Consider the following 20,334-nt stretch of genomic DNA (forward strand, 5'->3'; position numbering starts at 1 on the left):
CAGCGATAATGAAACATGATGATGGGATGCCCTCAGCGGATGTGTAAATTTAACATGACACTACTTAGCAATCACCCAAGCATGGTATGTTTGGTACTCACAATCTCTTCGACAGGTGTGGGAAAATAGGGTTCGTGCCCAGACGTGGTGTCCATTGCTGTTACTAACTCATCACGTCCCTTAACACTATCTTTAATTGTTGTTGTTTTTTTTTTTGTAACAGCACACCCATTTGTGTTTCATTCGTTGCTTACTATATATATAGTATCGGCTTTAATTATTCATCTATCATCGTATTATTAAAATGGAAAGAATGGAGGGTAGCAGAGATGAACAGATGACATTCAGTCACCAGTTTATTAGCTACATGCATATTTTATAGCTTCATTCATATCATCATTGTCCACTTTACCGACCATTTTCAGGTTAGGCCAAATTCCAAATGGCTTCCCCTCCTCTATGAATGCAGACTACATAGTGTGTAACATAATGGTATTGCAGAAGAAAAACAATGTACTATATGCCCAATAAAATGGCTCAGACGCCAACAAAACCCTTAAGGTGCCTGTTTTTACTAAATATCCTCAATACGAAGATTAAAGTATTGGCCCCCTTGCCTTCATTCTTAAGCACTCAGCGTTGTACAATTTCTGACTATAACGTTATGTTCCCCCTCCAGCAATGGAAAGGCATCACCACAGGACCACAGCTGGCCAGATATTATTTGGCTGGCGGGTGATTCTCATCCCCACAGCGATGCTAGCATAGAACTAGCATAGTGTGGTGTTGGTATGAGTGTATCAGGTAGAGCAGCAATGGTGGGATTTGGTGGGATCTGTGATGCGCAATCATTTTTGATGCCTGTAATCAAGGACGCCGATGACACGATAACTTTGGAACTTGAGTTCTCTGTAGATTTCGGAAAAGATATTCCACCTGCTTATTACAAGCATGTTGCGCTCTTGAGTACTGCTAATAAGCACATGCTTCCTTGCTCCGTTCCTTTAACGATCGAACGATCCGCCGGCTTTCCAGCACTACCACGTTTTTGAATTGAGAGATTTACTTTGTTCGAAAACCTGTTGTCTGCGACAAAATATCTCCCTGAAAGCCAAAACGCCATTGTCTTTCTTGTTTTTCTGCATTAACGTGTTAATATTCCCTTCTCGTTTGACAGGATAAGCCATTCAAATTAGAGCACTAAATCTAACAGCTTGGATGAGTATTAAGGATGACACGGAGGCTGCTGCAAACACCCACATTCGAAAAACCTTCTTTTAATTAGTGCATTACGATTAGCTTCTAACTGCGTCACTCAACCCAGCTGTCTGTGGTTATGATGGATCTCCAGTCAGACAAAAGTTTAACCCGCTAATAAACTTTAGATCTCCTCTTAGAGCCGATTCTGGCTTCTGGAGCAGGTACCAGCTGGCTGCCAGCATGGAGCTGTTTGTTTAGGAGGGAGTGTGTGCACACGGGTGTGTGTACGTGCTCCGGAGGGGACGGAAATGAGACAGCGCTGCTGTGGGCGACGAGCAGAGACGCCTCCTCCACAGCTAATTAACTTCATGCTTGATGGACCGAGGTGGCTTAGAGTTCAGGAGGAAACCGGGGGGAAAAAAAAAACCCCCGCTCTGAACTCAGTCGGCCTCGCATCAGCCGGGAGGCAAAATTTATTTATTTATTTTTTTAAACAGGTCTAGACCGCAAGATGATATTTTAGCGATGATTATGAATCAGACAAAACTAATTACTGGGAAATGGGAAACGTGCATATTGGGATTTTGCACCATACTGTGTGTTCTGCTTGCATAACTACATGAAAAGCTATTACTCTGTTCATTTCATTTCATTCTATTTTTAACCTTCATTTTTCTTTTCCACACAAAACTAGGGTATATGCCGACGAGCCCACGGTCCGCAAAGCGCGACCGCGGTCTGAGCTCTCACTCTCGTACGCTCTCCTTTCAGATCGATAAGACCGACGATAAGTCGTTGGAGGAGCGCGGGCGCATCATGATCTCGCTGAAGTACAGCTCGCAGAAGTGTGGCCTGGTGGTGGGCATCATCCGCTGCGCTCACCTCGCTGCCATGGATGCAAACGGCTTCTCCGACCCTTACGTTAAAACGTGAGTTTCTCTCTGCCTCTGTGGGTTACGAAACCCTCTCCGGTCTCAACTCCTCTGCTCGACTCGACTCCTGTAATGAGCTTCGCTAGCTGTATAAGGAAGTAAGGGATCGCTGATTACCTAACAGGTCGCCGCTTTCTATTTACAGCAAGCTTAGGTACGGACAGCGACGTCGAAAAGGGTGAGAATTAAACCCGCTACTTTGCCAGAGAATCGTCCACATAAGCACATTTCATTACATCCAGGAACACAAAGCGAGCCTATATTCACAGAGCCACAGTACCGAGTTCAAAAATACATAGGAATAGCTCACTTGCAATGAAAGAAGGTAATCAATAAGGAGCAGTACTCTAAGGTGGGCACGTCTGAAAGAAATTGCCAAGGCGCTCACGTACCAAAATTTACATTCCGTCCTAAATGCTGAGTTCACAGCTTGTGGGTTGAGGGTGATAAAGCGGAAATTCTGATACATATGGGATTTCTCCTCACAATTCACATTATGAGTAATGTACGATAGAAAATATTGCATTCTGAGGATTAAGAAAAACTGAACACACTACAAACCTGCTGATCTGTCATGATTAGACTGATTAGGGATTTAAAAAGCTTGGTGTGTGTGTGTGTGTGTGTGTGTTTATACGAACGATTGAGACGAGGTGCAGCATCCACATACGGTCATGTGATATGATGCTCCACAAGCTATTTGATGGTCACGGATGCGTTAACCGTCATTGTTTCGTTTAGAATAACGATCCTGGTGTCTGCACAGAGAACGAATTAGGCTTCAGAACACCCTCGCATTCAACCTGCTTATAAAACCTCACCGGATTAGTGCATTTGTGCATCTGTGTACTGGAATGAACAGCAATCAGTTTCCAAGAGCTTATGCTGTAGCATCACACAGCGTGGCATGTTATTCAATTCTGGAATGCTTTTAAACCTGTTGAACCTATTTGTGTCTCCCTATTGTGGCGAGAGCTTATTGAGTACTCGCAGTAAATTATACCGTTAAGGCTGGAGCAACGTACGCACCGCTTTTACAGTTACCCCTGCGTCCTCGCCTGTATTTCAGTCGTTCTGTCCAACCTCTTAACGCTTTTGTTTTGGGGTGGTAGTAGTTATTTAGGCTTACTCGGACGCCAACCACCATTTTTAAAAAAAAAAAATTTTCCTTTCTCCGGGCGGACGGTGTTGTGATGCAGTCGAAAAAGTCCGATCTGAAAACGGCGAGTCATGAGCTTCTCCACCAAATAAAATTCTCTGCCTTGAGGGACACAAAATATGGCCATCACAGACAGTTAGTCATAGTCAGCCGTTGAGAGAGAGATAGATGAGATCCCTCTTCTGAATATTGGCTTATTGAGGCTGTAGTGGCTGTGCTGGTCTCAGTATACAGAAAAGTGTATCTGAGGATAAGAGGCTCCTGAGAGAGAGCGCAAGAGAGAGGGCGAGAGAATAACGAGTAACATGCTCTGAAATAACGTCTTAAAGCTGAGTAGAGCTGACCAATCAGGACTCAGGAGGCACGGCACTGTTGTCTCAGCGTTCGTGCCTCAAGTTCTTCCCAAAAACATGCACTAAGATGATGTCCATCCATAGGAGGTTAGAATTAAAGCCCAAACCTGGATTACACCAAACCGCAGCATTATTAAGCAGCTCAAGCGGCGAGTAAAGACGCAAGGGGGTGGAGGGGGAGTATGCATCAGTGGCGCAGGAATTCGTTTCAGGGTAGGGTGAAGTAATATACTAAATAAAATCAGCACACAATCTATAGAATTAAATTACTAAGTGCGACTGGCTCATGCATTTTGGCTGGATGCCAGGCAGTAGGTGATGGCACAACTCTGGGGGCAGTGGTGGCTTGGCGGTTAAGGCTCTTGGTTACTGATCAGAATGTCGGGGGTTCAAGCCCCAGCGCTGCCTCTGTTGGGCCCTTGAGCAAGGCCCTTAACCTTCTCTCCTCCAGCAGCGGTGTACCCTGCGCTCGACCCCAACTTCCTGACATACGCGATATGCGACATATGGATATGCAAAGAAAAGAATTTCACTGTGCATATGTATATGTGATCAATAAAGACTCATTATCATTATTCATTACTAAATCTGTTATTTAATCATTTAATACATGCTCTACTGTCAACCACTCTCGCCACACTTAATAACGTTGCTGTAAAATTCCTTAATGAGAGCTCCACATCATGAAACTAGGGGAATTTTATCTTATTTACACTATCCCTGTGCTCAGAGTGTAGCTAGCTGGCTGGTGGCTTTCAAATAGAAAGTCGTTGCTAGTTCATCCTGTTTCTCACTGTACAAGCTGGTAACCAAAAGAATATGATTAGACAAATCAAGTGGCGTAGCTAACCCCAGCTATGCTTCTGGTGTGCAATGTACCTTTAAACAGCCTTCAGTTCATAAAGTTTCGGCGTGTGTCAAACACCCCTTTCACCTGTTCATCATGCTCCTTCAATATTATTAAGCGAGTGCTAATTAGACGCTTAATCTGCGACAGTATTCGGTGTCACGTGCTTCATGAGTGACTACACAGAAACGAGCACCCAATTCAACTCTCAAAAAAACATTTAGCTTCTAACCCATGGAGTCCAAGACGAGGTCGCGAGGTCACGGGGCTCGTCTTCGAGACTTCTCACTTAGGTGCTCCTGTTACCTGTTTTGCACTGGAGAGATTGTGAACTGGTTTTGTTGTGTCTGTTCATCAGTAAAGTAAGAGGGGGGAAAAAAAAAAACATGACCACGTCTCACTCGCTTTGTCTTTTCCACAAGCTGAGACCTTCCGAGCCGTTCAATACGCAGGACTTTGTTGGGAAACGGCACATCTTAACAGCACACAAAAACACTGAGGCGCGATTTAAACTGTGCCGTCCGTGACCTCCCTGTGGGGAACTTCTTTAATCAGCATCCAGGGCCTGAGTTTCTCTGCCTTCGGAGCAGCGTTATTACCAGAGGGTCAGCGGCAAGCCTGATGTGTCGTGTCAGGGTCATTTGCAGCAAAGCATTCAGGGAGTTTCTTGTAATCTTTTTGCTTTGCTGAATCAAGTTAAACATGCACTGGTATATCCTTTCTGCTTGACTTACTATGGTGGAACGGGAAAAAAACCCCAAATAAAACGTGTATGATGTAGCAGTGCCCTCTGCTGGAAATCAGTTTGTACACCGCTCCCATGCATTTGTCAGATTGGTGAATTGAGTATTTCAGTATTATAGTATACGGTGATACCTGAAATAACGTCGACATCTTAATGTGTTTCAGATACCTGAAGCCGGATGAGAACAAAAAGTCAAAGCACAAGACTGCCGTCAAGAAGAAGACCCTTAATCCAGAGTTTAATGAGGTGGGCTTCAAGCTGCTGATTTTTTTTTTTTTTCCATTCTTTACATTTCATAATTGCCGCCAGATATCGTCATAGTAATATCGTTAGGATTTGCTTACATATTTGACTTATTTCCACGTCTCGTCCATGTGACGTGTGGTACGGACTAATTTACAGTATTACAGTCAACTCCGGAATTATGTCTGAAAAAGCTTAGATCACCACCACCGCATACTGACCCTTTGTAGTCTCTCTTCATTTCACACCACAGGTTCGTTACTCTGGGCTCCAATCTGATTAGGATTACTCCAATCTGATTTGGATTACTGCAGAGCAAATATTCTGAGGTTCATTTTCGCTTTGGATTGATGTTTTGTTCGTTCCTAAGACTAAGGTCCAAGTCCTAGACGTAACCTCTTGGCAGAAGCACCACTGTTTTTACATTCTCGGTGTAGAGAGGGCAGCTGGATGCTCGTATTCCCAACACTGATCGTGTTTATCCGTATCTATTGAAAAGGGCTTTACCTGTGTGCAATCTCATACTCGGATCAGTTTTGAAAAGTTGTTATATTCCATGTAAGTAACTAGTCAGTTTGTTTGCATTTACACCGATCAGCCATAACATTAAAACCACCGTCAGGTGACATGAATAACATTGATTGTTTCGTTTCAGTGGCACCTGTCAAGGGGTGGGGTATATTAGGCAGCAAGTCAACAGTCAGTTCTCAAAGTTGATGTGTTGGAAGCAGGAAAAATGGGTAAGCGTAAGGATCTGAGCGACTTTGACGAGAGCCAAATTGTGATGGCTAGACGACTGTGTCAGAGCAGCTCCAAAACGGCAAGTCTTCCCGGTCTACAGTGGTTAGTACCTACCAAAAGTGGTCCAAAAGAGGACATTCATTGAACCGGCGACAGGGTGATGGACACCCAAGGATTGTTGATGCTCAAAGGCTAGCCCGTCTGGTCCGATCCTACAGAAGAGCTACTGTACACAAATTGTTCTGGGCATCATTCTGATGGGAAGCCTTGTGTCCTGGTATTCATGTGGATGTTACTTTGACACGTACCACCTACCTAAACACTGCCGCAGACCAAAGTACACCCCCTTCATGGCAACAGTATTCCCTAATGGCAGGATAATGCGCCCAGAAATGGTTTGAAGAACATGACAAAGTGTTCAAGGTGTTGACTCGGCCTCCGAATTCCCCAGATCTCAATCCGATCGAGCGTCTGTGGGACGTGCCGGACAAACGAGTCTGATCCTCAGAGGCCCCACCTCACAACTTACAGGACTTAAAGGATCTGCTGCTAACGTCTTGGAGACAGATAGCACAGCACACCTTCAGCGGTCTCGTGGAGTCCACGCTTCGACGGGTCAGAGCTGTTTTGACGGCACAAGGGGGACCTGCACAATATTAGGCAGGTGGTTTAATGTTATGGCTGATTGGTGTATTGTCTATTCTCTTGAAGAATGGTAATTATTCTGCAGTTTACTATCTTGAAACTTCTTTCAAGCTCTTTTCTTGCCACTGTGTTATTATTCACCTCTCGGATTCCCCTGTTCAGAAGCATATGCGCTATTATAGGTGTTTCATTTATCTCCTTGTTTTTACATAGGAGTTCTTCTATGAGATTAAGTATACAGAACTGAGCAAGAAAACCCTTGAGGTGACTGTTTGGGACTATGACATTGGCAAATCCAATGATTTTATAGGTAAGTAAGTTTGTGGTGTCCGTTGGGTGTCTTACGGCTCTCGCGTTCACAACATGTTCCACGTAACCTGTGGCTTGTCATGTTCAATGAATCAAACCGGATTGTCGATGCGTATTTTTTTCCACCCAGGTGGAGTGTCTCTAGGCATCAACGCCAACGGCGAGCGTCTGAAACACTGGTTCGACTGTCTCAAAAACAAGGACAAGAAAATCGAGCGTTGGCATACACTCACTAACGAACTCCCTGGTTCGGGCTTCAACGACTGAAGTCTGACACGCCAGCACCCGTTCCCCTTCCTGCGAGAACGTAACGCTTGGCCTTTTGACCGTCACCTCCAACACTACAGTCCAGAGATGGGTACCAAAGTGACCTCTTTTCCCGTCATCCCCAAATCTCTCCCTGTATGTACTTCCCCTGGTGTTACTGTTCGATGTGGCTTTTGAGCTTCTTGGGCCAGCTTGTGTTGATTTATGAAGAGGTGTTTGTCCCTCGCAAAAAAAGCAGGGGATCGTGTTCAAGCGTTTAAATACTGTTCAACTTGCTGTTCTCTCTGCTCTTTCGATTCCCTCTGATGTTTAGTATGTATTGAAGAATGTTGTTTACACGAGCTATCGATGGATGTTCAGATCACTTCAGATCAGGAGTATGGTTAGACCTTGAATGATTTTGGAAGAGAGAATTGATCAAGAAACCATCGAATGTTTACATCTAGAATCCAGTTCATAAATACTCTACATAGTGGAAAAAAAGACAGTTTGATGGATTTTAGATGTCCTATTTTTAGTTCATTTTATTCTCTTAGCAAAGTCGTTTTGGTGTTGTTTGTTTGTTTGTTTGTTTGTTTTTTAAATTCAGGACCCAGTGTCAGTACGGATTGATGAATGTGTTTTATTTAGCCACACCATTGAGAATGTGATGCTGAAAAAGCGATGGACCAACGTCTGTCCTGTTTACATATAAAAAACAACAACAACAACAACATTTGAAATGCCTCCAAGCAGAAATTCTGCTCCAGGTAAGCGATTGAAGTTTTGGATCATCCTCTAGTCATTCTGGTAACGTATAGTAACGTAGGTGTTGATGTTCTCGAGCCCTGTACGGATCAAGACGTTCAGTATGGTGTTACGAATCATTTCTTTAGACCGTTAGTTCAGATAGTAAATGATTCCTAGAACCATGCTTGAATGAAAGGGTTTTTTTTTAATTATTTAAACTAGGATTATTCTGTTATGTTTTTTTTTTTTTTTTAATTAATTTTAAATATCATCCACTAAAGAAATCTTCTGGCACAATCTAAAAACATATTTAGCATGCATTTCAGTGGATTTCTTAGTTATTATTAATGGACTTTTACTACGTATTTATTTTCCGGCTAGTATTTATATCTATTTTTTTGTGTAGTACATTTTAAATTGATGTGGACGTCCACTTTCGAGTAGTTTTAGAGCTCTAGCAATGTCGATATCTTCATATGCCCAGGCATGAGGTCTTAGTACGTCGACCTTGCTCAGTAAGGCAGATCTTCTTATCAAAGCACTCAGTGCAACAGCCAGACTTATGACATCTTTTGTAATCTGTTGCCTTTGTACTCAAAAGCTCTATAGCGTAAAAAAAAAGAAAAGAAAAGAAAAGAAATGCATGCAATGTTCTTAAACGTTCATTAAACTGACTTTGCTTAATGTTTGATACTCTTCTGTAAAAGAGAACTCGTCGATGCTAAAAGATCATGGAATGTCCGTGTTTTCTTCTTGGACGTTTTTTTGTACCCTCGAACGCTGTCCCGTCGCCTGTCCGGCTGCTCTATCTTCCGGAAATGTGATCGCATGTAACTGCAACAACAACAAAAAAAAAGAATCTTGTCTTGTTTTCCTTTTTTTTTCCCCCCCCCCCAATCTCAGGCGATTGTTTGCATTTCTAGTGGTTCTCTGATGAAATTTCTATGTTCCTACTCCTCGTTCACCATCACCTCGTGTTGCACCGAATGGCAGAATTTATCGTGCCTTTTCTTTTCTAACAGTGAAGTTTTTTTTTTGCACCGCTCACTTTACAAGGATTCCTAGACGGATATTAGCTTTTAATATGGAAACTATATGATAACATTTGGCATATTTCTATTCCTGTCTGTGTCAGAATAATGCATCAATCGGAATATTATCACTCGATGACACACTGTATGTGGCTGGGGTCCGGGGTTCAAGTGGAAGATGTTTAAAGCATGAAACGACACATTCTGGTTTCTACTCTTTTTTTTTTTTCTTTTTTTTTTTAAATAACACTGCGCATTAAATTAAAGGGAAACTAATGTTGGCACTATTTGTAGAACTATTAACCACACTATTAACTATTAACTCCAACACAAACACTTCTTAGGCATCTTAATAAATGACGCAAATGATTTGATATCATTTTTAACAGTTGAACTATCACATGGTTTACTTCATTTAGAATATGAATCTACACTAGTCCGATAAAAAAAGAAAGAAAGAAAAAGAAAAGACCGGACACCAGAATGTGTCATTTTCTTTATGTCTGTTTTAAAAAGAAATGTTCAAGTATTATATCTTGCGTGTTTTTTACTCTGGCGAAGATGTGCTATTTATATATGTTCTGATTTGGAAAAACTATGTCTAATAAAGTAGAGAACCAGCCTATAATCCTTGTTTGCTTTCAGAAAGTTCTGGGTTTACACAGCCATTACTCCCAATCTCCACTGTGATGGTGTTGTCGATGGCTCTTAGCTAAAGCATTTAAAACCAACAAGGCATGGACAGAAAACTTGACCACGGCCTGTTGAGTTAACTAGTCTTTGGGAAGGAAATATTACACTGCGTCTTTTAGGTGTCCTTAGTAACTTTATTAATCTTATGTACTATTTGATAGATTTTTAGCCCTCCCACTTGATATCACCACCAGCCGTATATTACAGTGGTGCTAGAATTTTCTATATATCTGCATAAATATGACCTAAAACATCATCTTATTTTCATACAAGTCTTTAAAGTAGATTAAGAGAACCCAGTTAAACAAATGAGACAAAAATATTATACTTGTTCATTTATTTATTGAGGAAAATGATCCAATGTTACATATCTGTGAGTGGCAAAAGTATGTGAATCTCTAGGATTAGCAGTTAGTTTGAAAGTGAAATTAGAGTCAGGTGTTTTCAATCAATGGGATGACGATCAGGTGTGAGTGAGCGCGCTTTTTTTATTTAAAGAACAGGGATCTATCAGAGTCTGATCTTCACAACACGTGTCTGTGGAAGTGTATCATGGCGCGAAGAAAGGAGATTTCTGAGGACCTCAGAAAAAGAGTTGCTGATGCTCATGAGGCTGGAAAAGGTTACAAAACCATCTCTAAAGAGGTTGGACTCCACCAATCCACACTCAGACAGATTGTGTACAAATGGAGGAAATTCAAGACCGTTGTTACCGTCCCCAGGAGTGATCGACTAACAAATATCGCTCCGAGAGCAAGACGTGTAACAGTCCACGAGGTCGCAAAGGAACCCAGGGTAACTTCTAAGCAACTAAAGGCCTCTCTCACGCTGGCTAATGTTAATGTTCATGAGTGTCCATTTTGAGCAGGAAGTTCACCATCCTCAGGTCTTCCTCCCCTGCTGCCACATGCAGAGCAGTTCTACCTCATGAGTCTGCAGCTGAGATGTCTGCTTCCTGTCAATCAAGAATCCGTCAGAACATGCTAGGGGGGAAAAAAATCTTCAAGTAGCCAAATTCATTACTTCCTCAAGGTGTGCCTCCAGACAATCTGTGTTTCCTGGTGAAGCAATAACATGCTTTATCAAAGCAGAAATGGCAAGCTCTTTTCTCCTGATAAATAGACGAGGGCCAACGAGGGTCTGGTAAGTTTTACACTGCCCATCAATCAACAACATGGAAAATTTTGGGGGGGTTTTTTCACCAACGTTTTGGTGAAAATGTAAAGTTGATTGAAACAATAGAACATTTATATCACCTTCACTACATGTCATTGAATGATAAAGAAATAAACATTTGTTGATTTGATGGATTGATTTGATTACAATAAATGAGTACTTGTATACAGCATGCCCTTCCTCTTTCTCAGCCCGAGCTAAACAACAGAATTTAACGCACAATAAACATGGTTGGAGATATGGAAAAATAAATAAAAAATACTAAATGATGTTCATTCAGTACATTATAGCAGTTGGTTATGAAATACAGCAGCCAATAAACAACAAACCTATTTAACTATAATGGCCTCCACCACTAACTACTCATCTATTAATAATTATACAAAACACTCAATTTATATTAAAAAATACAACAATACAAGTATAACAAATGAATACAATTTATTAATTTGCGAATCTCAGATTTCTTACTGTAGAGATTCCCAGGTACTTCATTTCAACTTGAATTAAATGACTTAATATTCTACCTAAATATTCTTAAGCAAAGCAATATGGCATTCTGCACTTAATAGATCTGATTTTACATGCTAATACATTTTTCCCAGTGCCTTAACCCTAGAAGAGCAATAGTGGTGAGGATCTATCCAGCTCCAAGAATATATCTTCTGAAAGACCTCTATCTCTCTACCTCTACCTGTTTTCATAGGTCATTACTGGATCTGGTTTAGGAATGGTACGTGTACTGTGTATCCGTTGTCTTGCACTCGTCTCACGCTGTTGTGTATTTGCACTTTATGTAGTCTTATGAAATGTTGCACCGTGGTCCTGGACAAACGACATTTTGTTCCAATGTATACTAGCTATAGAGAAGAATGACCATAAAAATCCACTCGACTTGACTCGATAATAGACTGTATTGATAACAGACGAATTTCTTCGCAGTAATTTTGTTATTTATCTGCACTGCAGTCAAATCCACACTGACTCGGATGAAGTTTGTAGGTCAATTCACACTTGAACACGTACACAAACGTACTCACCCTTTAAAGTGGACCTCGGAAATGAGGATGGTTTAAGAGATGACGACCAAATTACACTAGCCGTTGGGAAGCGACTCCTTTATGACGACAAAGCAAACGTGTGAAAGTCTTTTGTCAAAACAGTGTACACGTAAACACAGAAATTATTCAGGTTGGATGCTCATCCGTTACTGACCCATAATAAATAGTACTAATATATAGCAAACAGGAATATAATATACAAGCACATACATTATTCACGTAATAATTCAAGGAGGTACACACTGAACTGACCATTACGTGTTTCTGGTGCAGAAGCAGCATTTTGGCAGCATCTTCGACATGGCAACATCTCCGTCCACCTGGGAGAACAGCAGAGTACTCATTATTAGTGTTATAAAACAGCAGCATGAATTACATTTAGGCTACACAAAGAATAAAGCGGGATGAAGGAGCAGTTGTTAGCTTTGGATCATATCTTCGAGAAAGTCCAGAACATTCCCGACACCCTGGAACATGGCGACTAAGACGGCACAGAACGCCATGGAGTCAGTGTGGTACCTTCAAAGTCCCAGGGCAGCTGGAGTTAGACACGGTGAAGCCAAAACATCCAAGAATATGCTTTTGGATTGGATGAAGTTCAGTGTGGTGAGAGTTTATATTTTGTTGTTGTTGTTGTTTTAAACAGGATGTGAGCAAAACAGAAATGAGACCAGAGAGGAATGCACCATAATGTCTGGAAGAACACTTGAGAGAGTACGAGTAGGAGAGGAAGGTCCTCACTCTGAGAATCCTTTACTTCTGGTAATACTGGTAAATGCTTGAGGCAGAGATAGCAAACACTTTATTCAACCGGTTATTGATTCTCTCACCTGCAGGACTTGCAAGCAGGTGAGTAAATCAGCAGCAGGAGCATGATGGAATCAGCACTGAAGAAAATCAGAAACGCTACAAATTTCCCATCTCTGCTTATTTACTTTCCTGTACTGGAAAACAAAACCCATCACACCCTACTCGCATCACCCTGTGTGTAAATCCCAAAAGTGTGAAACTTTATGCCTCATCTGACCTTCATTCAGATCTGGTGTACTACTGCTCTTCTCAGATCATCAATGTGAAGACATGAACAGGATCAAATTTGTAAACATGCATGTTAGAAACTTGTCTCAATGGAAAACTTTATATATATATATATATATATATATATATATATATATATATATATATATATATAATGTGTGTGTGTGTGTGTGTGCGCGTGTGTATATATATATTTATTATATATTTATATATATATTATATATATAATGTGTATATATATATATATTATATATATATATAATGTGTATATATATTATATATATATATAATGTATATATATTATATATATATAATGTATATATATTATATATATATATATAATGTATATATATTATATATATATATATAATGTATATATAATATATATATAATGTATATATATTATATATATATATAATGTATATATATTATATATATATATAATGTATATATATTATATATATATAATGTATATATATTATATATATATAATGTATATATATTATATATATATATAATGTATATATTATATATATATATAATGTATATATTATATATATATAATGTATATATTATATATATATAATGTATATTATATATATATATAATGTATATTATATATATATATAATGTATATTATATATATATATATAATGTATATTATATATATATATAATGTATATATTATATATATATATAATGTATATATTATATATATATATAATGTGTATATATTATATATATATAATGTGTATATATTATATATATATATAATGTATATATATTATATATATATAATGTGTATATATATTATATATATATATAATGTATATATATTATATATATATATAATGTATATATATTATATATGTATGTATATATATTATATATGTATGTATATATATTATATATGTATGTATATTATATATATATATGTATATTATATATATATGTATATATATTATATATATATGTATATATATTATATATATATGTATATATATTATATATATATGTATATGTATATATATTATATATATATATGTATTATATATATTATATATATATATACATTATATATATTATATATATATATACATTATATATATAATGTATATATATATATTGCCAAGTTTATTAATAATTATATTAATAAATATAATAATGGATAATAAATGAATAAAATAATAAACAAAAATAATCAATCATCTGAATAACAGTTTGAGTAGGAAAATTTCTATTAATAAAATGTTAATAAAATAAGAAACTATTGTTTAATATGTTGTGCTCTATTTTCATAAGCTAGCGTGGTCGAACCTGTCGTAAAACTCTGTCGTAAAGTTTTCCAGCGACTTACTTTTCCGCCTATTTGTCCGATAAATCCCGCCTCCACGTTCTTCTTATTGGATACTGTTGGTGTCTGGCTTATGAGTATGAACTACTAGCCAATCACGGAGCAAGGGGCGGTGTTTCTCTGGATGTGGGTGGGAGCCAGATAGAAACTCTTAGGCTGAACTTCTTCCGGTCTCTTTCTTTCTGTTCGCTTTGCCTAGCTGACATGGACAAGAACAAGGCGCCTTTAACTGGGTAAATATATCCGTTTTGGCATTTAACTCACTATTTTTAACGTTGTACGCTCTGTTTAGATACCATGCCTAATTAAGAGCAGTTTTGACCACACATGTAAGACTCCACGTTGACTTTTCGTCTATAAACCGCCACGTGCTGAAGCCAAGCAGCTTGGAGGGTAAATTTAATTAAGTTGGAATGTAATTTGCAGGAAATCTTTTCAATCGTATCATCCTATCTTTTCTTGAGCAACGAGCAGAGTTTCTCAACACGAGCTGTGAGTTTAGCTAAGCTAGTCAGGCGGTGCCATGCTGCACGCGCCGGCGCACGCGCTACAGCTCTTCTTCTTCTCTATGAAAGCCATGTGAAATCGTCCACAAACTGGAATTTCTTCCTCTGTCATGGATCAGTTCCACTGATTGCATGGCTACATAATGTCCAGGTTTGCTTTCATCTCTGCACCATTGATTGCTGAGGTGACAATGAGGCCTGGGACATCTTTAACACTATGCTACTCCTAACATCACTGACGCATCACGTGCATGTATTTACACTTCTTTTTGTTGTTGTTCCCCTTTTCAGGGTGCCTGGGTGTGCATGTTTTCCTGCATCACTGGTGCATCCAGAGCTTCCAAAAGTAATGGCAAGTAATTCATTTCTCCTAACTATGGATGTGCACAGTCCTAGTTACGGCCTAGTGATGGTGGGCTTAGTGAAGAACTAGTACAGTGCAAAGAGTACAACTCTGTTCTCAGCAACTCACTGCTGTGCTCAAATCATAGCAGTGCTACTTATGGGAATGGACATTTTTTATTTATTTATTTATTTATTTATTTAGCTAGCTAGCTAGCTTATTAAAACCTGGATCAATTCAAACCCATAGTAACCTTTTGGTTGTTTTCTTCAGGTCATGGATAGCCATCCTGGCCAAACTTGAGGTAAATCTCCCTTTTTCTTTATTTTCCCCCCCATGTATATTTTAAGAATTTCTTGTCATGATGATTGGCTTTTTATGTTCAACTGCTCTTATGCCCATGAAAGAAATTAGCCTCTCTGAACACATTGTTGTTTTGTCTTTCTTTGCTTTTTTAAAGGAGAAGTACTCATTATTGGATGTTTTAAAAGCGTTGTTTTCTATTTTTCTAGCTCTGCTGACGCGACCTTCGTTGCGACCTTCATGAAGATGTTGGTGCTGCATACAAGTAAGCAAGCTGTAGTTTTTCCCCTTTACCACAAATTTCCTGAGGTCTATCCCGACTGGCCCCTCACAGTAGAGTCGTGTCGTTGGAAATGCCTCAGAGATGAACTCTGTGGTATAGCTTTACCCATCGTGTTACTCCCGTTAACTCTGTGGGCAAATGCTGCAGGACAAAACGTTTGCACTGTGCACTTGTGACTTCAGGACAAATCCAAAGGGAATCAATTTTATCCGCGTTAACCTTTCAGATTTATTTTTATTTGCTCATATTAACGTTTTCTTCTCACTGATTATTCGTGTCCAGGGGCTGCACGCCTCCTCAGTTAATATTCGTCAGCGCATTATCACTGACGACGAACGTTTCCATATGGTTTATCAAAAGGTGTAGACCTAATGGATTGTTTTAGATTCTTGGCAGGTAATGAACCATTTTAGATAAAGGTTTCAACTTTTCAAATGGACTGTTCCATTTGGATTTGTAAAATATTGGGAACATTTTAATGTTTAAGAAAGTGAGTTGTAACACTCTGCGTGCTGTTCTTGTTGCAGCTCTGGCGTCCAGACGAGGGCGCACTTGTCCCACCGCTGGTGAGTGTTGAGCCTGAATTTCATGACAAGTTGGTTGAAGGTTGTGTTGATTTTAAATTTTTCAGCACTGTGTGGTATCTGCATCCAGTCGTATATATCTAACTGGATTGTTCAAATGGCAGTGCAAGAGCAACTCGAACACCTTCCGCCATGGACCTTATAGCCTTCGTGCGTTGGGTCCCAGGTGGTGCCGAGACATTGCCGTGGCTTTAAAAAAAACTCTCCTAGAGTATTTCTTTTGATCGCGTGCTTAAATTGACTTTCTGTTCTGTAGGAACGTCCGTCCCGAGAGACCCTTGCGTTAACGACGTGGTGCTGTTTAATGATGGGTATGTATGCACGTCCGTTTATCCATCCAGGTTCACACCTACTTCCTGTGTCACTTCAGTAAGCACTTTTTACGGCACTGCTCAAGCATTTCCCCACAGTCCTAAATATTAGAGGAAATCTTGGGTATTGCATACGTGTGAACTATTGCGAGGGGTTTTCTGCCTTGTGCTGATGGGATTCAAAGCTGGCTGGCTGTTGGATTGCTTCATGTTTTAAAAAAAATTCATAATTTAATTTGGCACGGTAGAAGAGAACCACCAAATATAAAACAATGGATAGAAATTGTAAGGGAAATGTATGTATTGGTAAAAAATGACTTCCTATCTATGGTTGAAGGAAAGTGGGTTTTTTTGTTTTTTGTTTTTTTTTTTAATTAAATGGAGAGGTATGATTATATAACAATACATATGGGTGAAGGACATGCAAATACAAGGATTTTTTTTGTGTAACGCTCCATTATAACCTTAGACAATCTTGTTCTCCCCCTGCCTTGTTTGATTGTGATGTGTTGTCTCATTATATATGCATGCGCGAACCTGTGATGGTTAACTAGAAGCATGCATGACCATGACTCATTTTCGGTTGGTGAGGAAAATCCAGCAATTATCAGTTTTATAGTTTCATTTCAGTATTTTGTTTTTTCAGTGAGCTTTCTGACAAACGTGGATTTCTTGATTTTGATTTCTCAGTGAGAATCATCAGTCAGCCAGTTTTATTGGTGGAAACCATAATCCACTTTCCCCCCCCCCCAAAGTTTCCCTCTTTGGTGTGAATAAATACTGCACCCAAATATTACCAAACACGGTCAACACTGTTTCAAATGCCTTAAATGTTTCTGCATTATTTAACATGAACAAACTATTAACCCTAAGCAGTAGTTGGCAATCAGTAAAGTTCTGCCAAACAAAGCAAGTTTGCCAAGGACTAATTCATTAAGCAGTGTTTATTCCATGAGAGCGAATCAGGCGTGGGTGTTCCATAACGTTTGTGCTGGCTGATTTGGTGCCTGCCAATGCTGTCACCCAAAGCCCTAGTTTCAGTACTGACGTTTTTAGTGTTGTGCTGAAATGAAATGCCGTTTGTGAAACCCTCGCTTGTTTTGTCGCCGTTATTTTTTGCGGCTGCTGCGTTTCACATGCCCGATTTGAGGCCGTGCAGTCAGGCTTTAGCCAGCGAGCGCACACACACGAGCACTTGTGGTGTTTTCACGTGATTTCAGCCACAGCTCTAACCCCCAAGCCTTGACCTGCACTAGTCAGCGTCTAGAAAGATTTGTTGAGCTGAAAAAAAATTTAATCATTAATTTAATTTGTTTGCAGGTCCATCCTGAGACTGCACTGAGATTCAGGAATCCAAGTCAGGTGACTACCTCTTTATTTTTATATATATATATCTATCGATCTTATACAGTTGAGTGGTTTTTATTTAATCGGTCATATACCAAGGCTTTCGGGAGGTGAAGTTCTCGACTTGCTGTGGACATGACCGGAAAGCATATCCCATCCCAGTGGATCGTGTCGGGAGAACCGGCACGGTCCACTGGGAACACGTTTAAAGCATGCCGCTGTTCGTTTTGCTTTTGATTGTAACGTTAACCATTTTTTAAAATTTATTTATTTTTTTTTTTTTGGACAGGTTTTGAAGTGGGCACATGGCCGTGGGATTCTCCGAAACGAACGGTGAGACTCTCTAAGCAACAGACGGGATCACATTTCAAAGGGGGTCAGCCACGTATCACCACTGGCGATCCTTAACGCCGTGATCCCACATCAGCGCCCTGAGAGATACCATGCAGGTTTCTTTTGGATTGACGAGACGCCTGCTGTCTAAAGGGCAACATTTCAGTCTTTTGCAACATAACGCCTCCGATACTGAAAAGCATTTGCAGGCTTTCAGGGACTTCTGTTGTTTACTTTGCACCTCATTGGTTGGTCATGTGATGGACAGTAGTATCGCTTGGGGGAAGTTCATGACTAGTCCTGCTCTACAGCCGCAATAAGCATTCATTAGCTTTATAAGAACGCACTGACGTCTATATACGTAAAATAACGGGCACAAAGGATGACATAAACGCTTTATTGCATTGTACAGAACTAATTCGTAACTTTAGTGCTCGTGTTCCCGTTTATGATCTCCTCTGACCTTGGGTTTTTGTTTTTTTGTTTTCTTCCTAGTTCAACAGATGAACCCGGAAGTCTGCTGATGAGCAAAAGGATGTCTGCGTGGCTCTCTGTGTCATGTTTCCAATAAAAGTATTTGAGATCTGATGTGTAGGTTTGAAATTTTTTGTTTTATCTAAAAACGAAAGCTTGTTTTTATCCCATTGTATTTGTCTCTGTGGTTAACATGTACAGTACTGACTTCCTTTTATACCAGAGGAACTACTTTTTTTGTTTGGTTTTTTTTTTTTTTTTCTGTCTCATGTTGTCACGTGTTTTTGTTCTTGGGTCGTGTGGGCTTTCTGGCGTCTTGCGCAACACATCCTTCTGGGAATATCGTAACGCCACCCTGCCTGCCTTCAGCAGTTCGTAATGGGTTTGGTTGTGTTGTAAGAGGTTAGACATGGACATGTGACATCTCGCTGTTTATCGAGATGTACCCCTACGACGCGGCTTACCCGTGTATCGCCATTTTGAACTTGTTTAAGGTAAACGATGATATCCGGTATGATGAACGATGACATGGTGTGATTAAAACAGGAGGCTGCATCCTTGTAGGTGTTTATTGGAAGCGTCATGGCACATAAACGCAGAGCCGTTCGTGCGTCACCCAGATGATCGCAGGAATACAGAGAGCACTTAAGCAGCATTAAGACGGGAGACTTTCTGCCAAGCAGAGACTCTGCTCTTGGCGTTTCCCACGGGTCATGGGATGCAGATTAAAGGATTCTCTTCAGAGAGCACAGCTTTCAGCTTTCCATTTCCCCCCCTCTGTTTGTTTGGCTGAAAGTGCTGCTGTTTGAGATGTTCCAGTCAGTTTTATTTTATACTGACACAAATGTGCTGAGAAATGGGAAAGGAGGTAGAACAGGCACCATGGCTTATGGCCTGATGTAGTTTAGCTATGATTTAAACAGATGGTAAGGAGTGTGTTTATGAAGCCTACTTAATGACACCATGAATTATTTTTTTTGGCTTTTATTATTGAAAGCTGAGGCATGAGCATGTTATTAAAAGTTGGTATGAGCCTAATTGATTGCTCCCTTGAGTGTGCTCAGTCACATGAATTTGTTTCTTATAGGATGTTCATTGGAAACTATCAAATCTACGTTTGTAACTGGTTATGTGGGTCCAAAGGTCAGGAATAAGAAACTCAATGCTTCAATACATGTGCTGGTAAATAATTGGTTTTTGACTCTGTTCTATGGTCGATAAGGCATATGGGGACTTTTTTTCTCCCCCCCCCACCTGCTGTTTTTGCTCTCTCACACTGAAGGTGCAACCTCAAACAATAAAATAAAAACAATAAATGCCGAAGCAC

General features: G+C 39.7%; 1 protein-coding gene and 1 non-coding gene across 4 annotated transcripts in view; both read left to right on the forward strand.

Annotated features, from left to right (window-relative positions):
* The window catches only part of doc2b (double C2-like domains, beta), a 163,886-nt gene extending 144,765 nt beyond the window's left edge, over nucleotides 1-19,121 (forward strand). The window contains exons 1-9 of one of the 3 annotated variants that reach the window (XR_008385027.1): nucleotides 14,617-14,756; nucleotides 15,321-15,375; nucleotides 15,646-15,676; nucleotides 15,885-15,940; nucleotides 16,486-16,524; nucleotides 16,799-16,853; nucleotides 18,174-18,215; nucleotides 18,490-18,533; nucleotides 19,029-19,121. Coding sequence is in view for 1 of the 3 variants with exons in the window: in XM_053617972.1 (XP_053473947.1) it covers nucleotides 1,972-2,129; nucleotides 5,401-5,482; nucleotides 7,079-7,175; nucleotides 7,305-7,441 (474 nt within the window). In the remaining 2 variants the exon portion in view is untranslated. Of the gene's footprint in view, nucleotides 1-1,971; nucleotides 2,130-5,400; nucleotides 5,483-7,078; nucleotides 7,176-7,304; nucleotides 10,346-10,392; nucleotides 14,757-15,320; nucleotides 15,376-15,645; nucleotides 15,677-15,884; nucleotides 15,941-16,485; nucleotides 16,525-16,798; nucleotides 16,854-18,173; nucleotides 18,216-18,489; nucleotides 18,534-19,028 lie in introns of those variants that run through there. The other 2 variants (XR_008385026.1, XM_053617972.1) reach the window with 2 other exon arrangements.
* On the forward strand, nucleotides 15,979-16,112 carry LOC128603964 (small nucleolar RNA SNORA18). The gene has a single exon (XR_008385124.1). It is a non-coding gene; the product is annotated as a small nucleolar RNA SNORA18 (small nucleolar RNA).
* Nucleotides 19,122-20,334: the final 1,213 nt, after the last annotated feature.

Source organism: Ictalurus furcatus, chromosome 28, assembly GCF_023375685.1.
Source record: "Ictalurus furcatus strain D&B chromosome 28, Billie_1.0, whole genome shotgun sequence".
In the NCBI taxonomy this organism is placed as follows: domain Eukaryota; kingdom Metazoa; phylum Chordata; class Actinopteri; order Siluriformes; family Ictaluridae; genus Ictalurus; species Ictalurus furcatus.